Below are 9,591 nucleotides of genomic sequence, written 5' to 3'. Positions count from 1 at the left end.
TTAACACAAAACTTGAATTAACTTTATTTTCCCCTACAGTTGACAACTGGTCTGCATTGAGCTTTAAAGCAACAAAATAAAATGAAATCTCCAAACGACAGGGGCCAGAAATCCAGATTTAATTACCTTTGTGAAAATGTTGCAGCTGTAATATTCGTCTGTATAAACCACTGAAGTCAAAAATGAGTTCATAAATCAAAAAAATATTCTACACCTTGGGAAAGAAGTCAGCAGTAACATTCTCACAGAACACTGTAAATTTACATTTTCTTCATGAAAGGTACATACTATTCTGCATTTTACATCAAGTTATTGATGCAAGATTTGTTTCTATAAAAAGTTACAACCTGTGGCAGGAAAACAAACTGAAGAAAACCCTTTCATTGTAATTAAAGAAAAATTTCAAGTCTGTATAAAGTTTCCTTATATCTGGAAAGTGAACACGTTCAGTCTCCATTTATATTTTAGTGCATTTAATCTGACAGTTTCCACCACTTAAAAAAAACCCCAAACCGAACCAGTATAAAAGACAGACAAAGCAAATAGCACTAGAGCAGGAATTTCTTCAATTGATTTAAGCACTCCAAATAAAATGCAGAGAAACAGATTTCCAGAAAAACTTCCACCCTTGCCAGAAAGGCAGTGAGGGCTGAAGAGGTTTGCAAATCTTCTACCTCTGATAGCCACAGAAAAGGGGTTTGTATACCTATCAACCTTCTTTTCCCCAGTAACCAGGCTATACTTGTTTTACCAATGTAAACATTCACCTAAAATAGTTTAATTTCTGTTCTGAAGCACCAGCAGCTCCATGGTGCTCAGCTGTATGTTGTTATAGCATTCATTACTGTCGTTTCAGATCTTTCAGGAGGTTACAAATTTAGCCCTTGTATCTACAGTGTGCAAGATTTGCCTTGTCTACCTTGTGAAATGACAGTGTAAGGCAGCAATACTGCAATCCCGTGTTGAACAAAAGCAGCTTGTCCAATTCATCTGTCCTGTCACCTCTTGTGAAAACTGCAACTTTGCTTCTTACACTCCAGCTCAAAACCAGCCTGCAGCAAGAGTAAAAGGACACTGAAAGAAACCATTGAAAAATAATCATGGGAGTAACTTGTTTTGAAAGTTGAATTTGAGAGAGCTCTGCCATCTCTTTCTTGTTGAAAAAGAGTCATTTTCAGATGTCACCATTCCAGTTTTCATACTGCTGCTATTCAGCTGAACAGTGTTCTCCAGAAAAGATTGACAAGTAATGCATGTGCCAAGGACCAAATTACAGGGTTCTTTGGTAAAGTCAGTCCAAATTTTCAACAGATTTGAAGGATAATATGTACCAATAAAAAAATGCTGCTAGACTTGGATAGCAGCTCTGTCTTGCTTCACATTACAAATCTAAAACAGCTGTTCTCAATAAGCCAATATTTTTAATCAGACATTGCCTGAAAATTTTGTACAATAATCTGGACCAATGATGGTTCTGTACCCTCATGTTGCTGTGAAACATGATTTGAGCTAAAGGCAAAGACTGGTTATCTCAAGGACAACTGCTTCGTATTAGCAATCAGAACAGTGTGTTTAAACTGTCTTCCTGTTGGGTCTCTTGCCTTTCTTTAAAATTAGTTTATTCTTAATGTAGCCACGCTTCCTTTTGGAGGTCTAAAAAGAAAAACAGAACAACAGGTATTAGTTAATGATTTAGTCTTGACAGCGGTTTCATGATGTGCATTCAATGCCTGAGCTTTAGATTGATTTTAAAGAGCTTAAATGCTAAACCCTCAACTAGGCATTATCCAGTTATTATTTTTAATGTTGGATTGTTAATTCCTGCCTAACAGTTGCTTTTGCACAAGATGTGCTTTTGTAACCCTGTCTACTAGATCTGTAGAATTCTTTTCAAAGCATATGCTGAGGCAGAATTAATAATTAACCAATATGATAAAATTCTAATATGCCCAAAGAGCAAAACTGACATAAGTCTTAGTTTTGTTTGGAAATACCTTCTTGCATCTTTTGCACTATTTTATCTTCTTAAAAGTTAGGTAGAAGTATTTGCTCAAAGCAGCATTTTTCATAAGAAAAAAGCCTGAACAATCCCATTTTAGTCTTCTAAACTCTGCTGTTGGTCTGTAGATTGCTTAGTTAGCACTTCCTGTACATTCCTTTATCAGCCTGTTTTAGATTTTTTTTTTTTAGGTAGTAATGAGGGGGACCCATTAATGTTGGTCAAAGGTAAAATTAACTTCAAATTTGTGTACGTAGATTGTGGCAGGTGGAACTGTACATTCAACACACCTGCCAGGAGGCAGCTCCCACCATTGCTGCACTGTGCTGTGCTTACCAGCAGGGTCTATTATTATTTTAAAAAACTGCATTTAATGAACATGATACCAACAACATGATCATAATAAAGTGAGATAGATACAAACTAATATGTAATATTCAGATACATTGAATCTCTGAGGTTCAACAATGTCCTTCCTAACATGACAGGAGATGGACTGAATTTCCAGTAAGGAAGCAACTACTGAAAAACTGTGGCTACTGAGGAGCCCTCAGACTGTATTTAAGAAATCCTAGTTTGTATTTAAGAAATCCCATGCTCTCCCTGGTTCTCTGATTTCTTAAGGGGAAGTACAGCCTGTTTGTACTGCAGCCTTCACAAACTGCATCAACTTCTAGACAGAAAACTTACACTTCCAAGGCTCAAGTGGGGTCAGTGCATCTATCATAGACAAATACAGCCTTGCTTGTCATTAAAGATCAAAAGTTACAATGTTAAGTGTATGACAGGCACAATAAAGCTTATCATTTCAAGATATGTCTACCTGCAGTGGCAACTCCCAAATGCCTTATTTTATGTACTTCCCATCAAATCACACAGATAAGCATGTTTACATTTAACATTCTCTACTTGCAGAGAATGTTCTTTACTTGTATTTCCGTGACACAGTTTAAGTCTACTGCCTATACTAGTTTGTTAGCCATGGCTCTGGAGCTCCTTTTGCAACATCTATTTGGGTATATAGAAAACAGATGTTGTGAAGGAGAGGGCTGCTAACAGTCTCCCCAACTCCCCTGGGAACAGGCCTTTCTTAATAGGCTGAAGGAGGGCAGCACAACAAACACTTTAAAACCGTGAAGATGACTTCAAGCAGTAAGCAGACAGACACTAAAGTTCCATCAACAAAAGTTTCATATTTAATTTATTTCATACAAAATTGCCATTTGTAAACTTCTAGGCATCACTACTTTCAAACAAAGTCAGAAAGCAACTTCCACATTTAGTGAGCCATAATTACTGAAACATGAATTGATGTACTTTAGAGATTATACTTCCAGTTACATAAAGACTTGAGAGTTGTAACAGCCAGTGACACACTCTATGTCGAGTCAGCATTCTGCCTAAAAAAAATCTAGCCTTGTGTCTTCACATGCTTTTAAGTTAAGCAGACAGTAAATTAACAATTATTACCAGCAGGCAGGTCTGATATTGGACACTAACAAGAAGAGTATCCATAACATTCTGGCTAGTGGAAATATATAATTCACCAGCTGTGTGATTCACTGTTAAAAATAAACTCCTGACCCCTTTCAGTTACTTCACTGGGAACCCACCTTCTTTGACAAATACTTCTGTTTCGGTACAATGTTGGTTACTCTAGGTTTGTGATCCAGTGTCTCTCTGTTGTCTAGTTGTTTGACCTTGTATATTCTAACAAGCCAGTGCTCTGAGGTAAAGGCTTCCTCCAGATGTTTAAATTTAATGTCTTTGTTGCCTATCTCCGCATTGCGTGTACGGTCAAATCCTGGGGGTGTCCGAAAATCCAGCTATAAAAATTAAAGTTGCATGTGAGTTCAAGAGAAAACCCAGAACACCAATCACTGCAAACTGTGAAACTTCATACTGTAAGGCAATGCCTTCAGCTGGCCTGAGTCAAAGGGCAACACTTCTCTTGCATTGGTTGCTCTACTACACAGAAAAACCTTTGATATCCTAAGGGACAAATTCATTCTTACTCCTACAGCTGTCACAGGAGACGGTACTTAATGTCTCAGCAAAACTACCCTGTCTGCATTCAGAGATGAAACAACCCAAAGAACAGTCTGAGCTGCAGCAGCCTGTGGTGTTTTTTCAGCAGAGCTGCTGCCTTTCTGCTCTTGTCTATACTGCAATTATTTGGACTTCCACAGTTTTCCATATAATCCAGAAGTAGTTCACAATTATCAGTTAAATTTGGCCCCACTGTGTTACAAGTAAATCCACTGAAAAAAGAATTCTTGTGCGAATACATCAGAAGGAAGGGCCCCTGGTGGGGGCAACAAGGGAAGAAAAGGAAAGGAAAAGACCAAACAGGTTTAGCTCCATCCATGTGTTTGGTGCTCCCAAAGGGGAGTGACAACTGCTGCCCTTACTACACAGTGTAGTGTTGTTTTATGCACTGACGTGACTTGGAAGGAAATAATGTCGTTTTTGACAGACATTAAACAGGCAATAGTTCACTTGCATGTTGCTATTACAACAAATAAATCTAAAGCTCTCCAAAATGTCACAGTTGATGCTTTAGTGAGCACACACCACAGTGCAATCAAGATACTCATGTGGGGCAATGTGAAGGACACCAAAAAATGAAGTACAAGTGTGGGTTAACAGCAGAAATGCTTTTTGCTAAAGGTTATAAACAGCAGACCATGACTGGAGGTGTTTTAATTTGTAAAGCTCACTCCTACTGCAGATTCTGCTACAACAAGCAATGCTTAATTTAAAAGATAGAATATACATCAAAATAATATTTGTTTTCTCACATTTCTGTTAAGATTCAGAAGAAGGTAGCACTAACCTGCATCTCTCCAAATCTGTAATAGGACATTTTATACATGAGGCAGTTCAGCAAAGTTGGAGAGCCTGCCTTGTCTACCCGGAATTCTCCCTGAGGGGTAAAGTAATCACTTTCCTTTAACGAGAAAAGAAGATACAAAGAGTCAATGCAAACTAAAATCTTAAGGGAATTTCTCATTCCTCTCCCCACAGAAAGACACCTAAGAATCTCAACAGGCTATTACTGTTTAAAAGCTGATTTAAGGTAACCTTAAAATGAAAGAAATGGTGCTCATTAAAGGTGAAACAGTTGCAAACTACCTGGTTATAAGCCAAACCCCAATGGATCAGTTTTCCTAAATCTGTAGTTTGTGCTGTTAGAAGTTTTGTCACATCATTTTAAGTGGTTCTGGAAAAGTTACCTCAAACTGTAAAATTTAGTTGGGCATCTATTCTTCAGAAAGGCAATGAACACTTTTTATTGTTAATACACGAGATCTGCAGGGTCACTATAAACTTCATATATTCTCCATGTTTAAACAATTTCTGCCATTTTCATCTCAGGTACAAGATGAAAGTACGCACATGGGCTACTCCCTTAAGCTGGTGCTCAATATCTAGGAGTTTTTGTTAGGCTTAAGAAAATATTACTACAGACTTCTGCAATCTCAGAGGTGTTTGAACAGCTTAAACTCTACATAAGTCAATATTAACACTTTCACTTGTCTCCTGCTATTACAGAGTTTGAAGAATTTGTAATGCTGTTTAAACAGTCTAAACACTCCTACTTTTTTCAAGCTTGTGATGATGCACAAAGAGACATACAGACAAGAATTACAGGAAGAAAATCCTACTTTTAGTATCATGCATAAACGTGAAAAGCTTTTGAAGCTACTGACCTTTCAGAATCAAAGCCATTGCAAGAAACTGGGCTACAGGCCACTGCACTCCTACTATTCTAGAAAAACAACCCCAGCACATGTTTCAAATAAAATGGCAATTAAGTAGTAGAGATTTCCCTCCACGGTAGTGACCACTCCCAGACAAGTGATAACATAAATAAAAGGGTTTTTAAAAAAAACCAGAAAGTAGAGGTTCCACTTACCCGTATATCTTTGGGATGTTCCCCCTCTGCTATTCTCACCATCCACAAGAACTTATTAATATCATCACCAGAGTAGCCAATCACACCACCAAAAATAATCAAAACATAATCCACATCCAGGCTTCTCATGATCTCATATGCTGCAGACTCATTTGATGACATTGCCTTTCCCACCTGTATAATTGCAAAAATATCTTAAATTTCTGCATAGCTGCCTATGGAACAGCTCCACAGATCAATACAGCCAGACCAAAGCCCAAGAATCCTGTGCCATGTGCTCTAGGATGGCCCTGCTTGAGCAGGGAGGTTGGACCAGTGACCCACTGCACTCCCAGCCTGTGGTTCTGTGATTCTCTAATGTCTACTTGTCAACCAAAGCCAACATTTTCATTCTAGATAAAGAAAACCCACTGTGAATATTTAGAACCACAAAAGCCCAGCCTAAACTGAAATATTTTCTCCTCTATAATAGGAGTGCTGCCTGTTGAAAGAAGTGTTTTGGGTATGAAATGTAGCAACAAGGGTTTTCCTTTTGTGGCACCTATGTATTCTTGAAGTCACAGCTGTATTACCAAAAGCTTAAGTTGCAGAAAATACCTAATTACAAATTATTTTCAAAGGTTTAGGCACAGCCCAAAGTGTACAAATTATTTGAAATGTGATTTGTTTTTTCCTCGAGCTGTCCTTCATTAATAAAGCAGCCATTGTGCATTGCACTAAGTAGCACACAGGCACCCTCAGCACTGAATTCAAGGTAAATCTACACGGAGAAAATGTCAGAATAAAACTTTTTAGAGCTTTTTAGAGTATCCAGCATCTCTTGTATCCTGGTCACTTCCCACACTTAAAAGAATTTGGTCAGTAACTGGCATGCAGTTCAGCAATTTTGTTTGCTCTTGAAGCTTTTGTCCTTAAGCACAGTAAGGTTTTGCTGTAGTCTAAGGGAGTAACTACAATATACATAATACTGCACCTGACTTGGTAACATTCAGCTAAGAATGTAATTAGAGAGCACTAAGCTTACGCAGCAAGCTGTCATAAGACCAAGAACCTCAGCTTCTTGGCCATTATCCTAATTAATGTGATGTTATTTGCCAGATTTCCATCTCTGTGCAGGAGAAAATCATCTGGACACATCTCCAGGGCATGCCTTGTTTACAGCACAAGTGCAGGTATTGGCCACAACACACATTTATTGCTTGGGTCCCCCTTTATGGAGTCTTCATTCCAAAATGGAACTTGACAATGCATCACTCATACTCAAGAGAATTCTTTACTGAAAGCCATTATAGCCAGTTGCTGCAATGTGTGTGCTTACTGTGCTTACGCAACACAGATGACTTCCACAGTCTCTATTCACAGGATGCACCTTGTCCTGCAAGAAACTGTGAGTTTGGATGCAGTATCTGCATTTCTACCTCTTGTAGCAGAGGGAGGCACACAGGTATCAGAGCTGAGTGTCCATTAAAACACACCCAATGCTGTCAGGTCACCTACCAAATTAGAAGTGCCTCGGAATACATGGCAATGCATGTTGACTGACATTAGACTGATATTAACACCATCAGTACAATTTCTCAAGTTCGCTTCTAGCTGAATGTGAGTTTCCTGCCCTGTAAAAAGTGTGCATGTGTGAGATCTCTTCCCTCAACACACATTTTCTGGGACTCTTCTCAAAGCACTGCTTCATTAATTTGTTGGCTTTGTACACTGCTTTTTGGCAGATCTGGTCCACAGCTGTACTCACTACTGACCCAAGACAGGAAGAATACAAAAAACTATCCTAATTATCCTAATTTCTTGAGCCCTTCCCCCATCCTGCCCTTGTAGCAAAACATTCTGGGAAGAAATGTGATTGATGAGGAGTCATTGCAGAGCACAAGTTGCCCAAGGTGGTGCCCTGTAACCACAGGCAACACTAACACCCTGCCTTAAGCACACATACAAAGGTTAAACTTACTCCTCAGAAGTGAAAGAAATTAAAGGTGCAGTCACTTTGTCTATCTGCAAATTTGAGAAGCCAGAATTGCATTAAGTCTGCTACACTTCCACAGCTAGTCATAAATAATCACTTCCTGTGATTTCTCAGATGTCTGAAAATTTGTCAAATCCTGTGGTCAGTTTTCACATGCCATTCAGAAATCCACTCAGCAGTGACACTGCTGAAATGCAAGGATCCTTACTTTGATAGGCCAGTAATACAGTGGTACCAGCTGTTACAGCATGAATCCCAAGGGGAATGGTTACCTCAGGTATTGTCTATCCTCCCCCAAAATAAAGAGAAACTGAAGTGGAAGTTTTTTGGAAGCTCCAAGTAAACAAAATGAAAACTCTGAAGCAAAATTGATCCCTATACTTGAGTTTTAACAAATGAAAGAAGTATGTCGCTTCCACATTTGTGTTTCTCACTCTATGCAACCTCTCCTTAATATTAATCACCCTAAGAGACATCTGCCATTTCCTACTGGACTGCAGTGTAAACATTTTGGTGTTTCTGCTCCCTAGAAAAGTGCCATCCTTACCAAGGCGATGTGGCTGTTGTTCCAAGTGTTGTTATCAACCAGGGTTGTCCTGTTGGCCATTCCTGCTATCTGATAGCCATAGTCCCACCACGACATCACTCTGGCGTGCTCGTCTGTGTTCTGCCTGAGCCAGTAATAGGCTTCTCTGAAGTCATCCAGGATATTCCGAGTGCTGCAAAACAGCTCCTTTTATTTGCATCTGTACAAATGCTACCAACAAATTAACTGCACCATGGTAAGTCTGGGTCACAAATAAGGGTTTTCTTAGGAGTTCAGCTCCCTTTGAGGGATTTTGTCACAAGTTTGAACCCTCTGACAGCTGAATGTCCAGAAGCTGAACTGCTTTGAAGACATGACTACTTTTGAAGACATGACTAAATGCATTTCCAGTCAAATATATATTCTTAAACAAGTTTTCCCAGTTCACTTCAAGGCTTTTTTTAAACCGTGATTTTTATTGGCTTTGGGTAGGATTATTTTTATATATTTCATTAAATATTTCAGAAAATGTATCTTTTTAAAAATTAGAGTATGAATAATTTGTTATTCAGTTCACAATTCCTTTCTATAATAAGGAGTGATTTAAAGAAGGCAAAGCAAATTGCTAATGCAATGGCAGTAAAAAAGGCTTTTAAACTTCAGGCTGTAGACCTTACTTACCCATCATGGTTATAGGAGGCGAGAACCACACTGGGGCTGGAGTATGCATTGCTGGTTACCCAGGTACAGTGAACAGCAAACATCATCAACAACATCAGCATCAGCATCGTCACAATGTTTTTGATATTGGGGCCCAGCCCTTCTTCTGTTTTTTCCTGCTCAGACACATGTTTCCTCACTTTGCCTGCCTAAACAAACAGAAATGTATCTGTTATGGCAACGTCTATCATCCTTGACGCTGGAACCCAAATTTTCTAACTCTTGCTTCCTCCCCTCACCTTATCATACAGGTTGCCAGGGTTCCTTTTGTCATCCTCATCACTGCTGTCTTCTATTGGTGGATTTTCCCTCTTCATATCATCACCCAAATAACGCTCAAAGACATTGGAGAAAGCAATTGCTGACAGCATACAGACCACTGGAGTCAAAGTGAGCATCAGGCGGACCATCACTCCAGCAAAGTACACAGCGCTGATTGCATACAGAGCAAC

At 39.0% G+C, this 9,591-nt stretch overlaps 1 protein-coding gene across 1 annotated transcript in view; it reads right to left on the bottom strand.

Annotated features, from left to right (window-relative positions):
* The window catches only part of STT3B (STT3 oligosaccharyltransferase complex catalytic subunit B), a 51,139-nt gene continuing 41,548 nt past the window's right edge, over positions 1-9,591 (bottom strand). Inside the window, exons 10-16 of the mRNA XM_030966803.1 lie at positions 9,379-9,590; positions 9,101-9,288; positions 8,441-8,612; positions 5,919-6,092; positions 4,836-4,949; positions 3,613-3,825; positions 1-1,653 (exon numbers count right to left, since the gene is read on the bottom strand). Of these exons, the coding sequence (XP_030822663.1) occupies positions 1,573-1,653; positions 3,613-3,825; positions 4,836-4,949; positions 5,919-6,092; positions 8,441-8,612; positions 9,101-9,288; positions 9,379-9,590 (1,154 nt within the window). The 3' untranslated portion in view covers positions 1-1,572. The remainder of the gene's footprint in view (positions 1,654-3,612; positions 3,826-4,835; positions 4,950-5,918; positions 6,093-8,440; positions 8,613-9,100; positions 9,289-9,378; position 9,591) is intronic.

This window comes from Camarhynchus parvulus, chromosome 2, assembly GCF_901933205.1.
Source record: "Camarhynchus parvulus chromosome 2, STF_HiC, whole genome shotgun sequence".
In the NCBI taxonomy this organism is placed as follows: domain Eukaryota; kingdom Metazoa; phylum Chordata; class Aves; order Passeriformes; family Thraupidae; genus Camarhynchus; species Camarhynchus parvulus.
The sequence above is the reverse complement of the archived record's forward strand: the minus strand, read 5'-3'. Positions and strand labels throughout refer to the sequence as shown.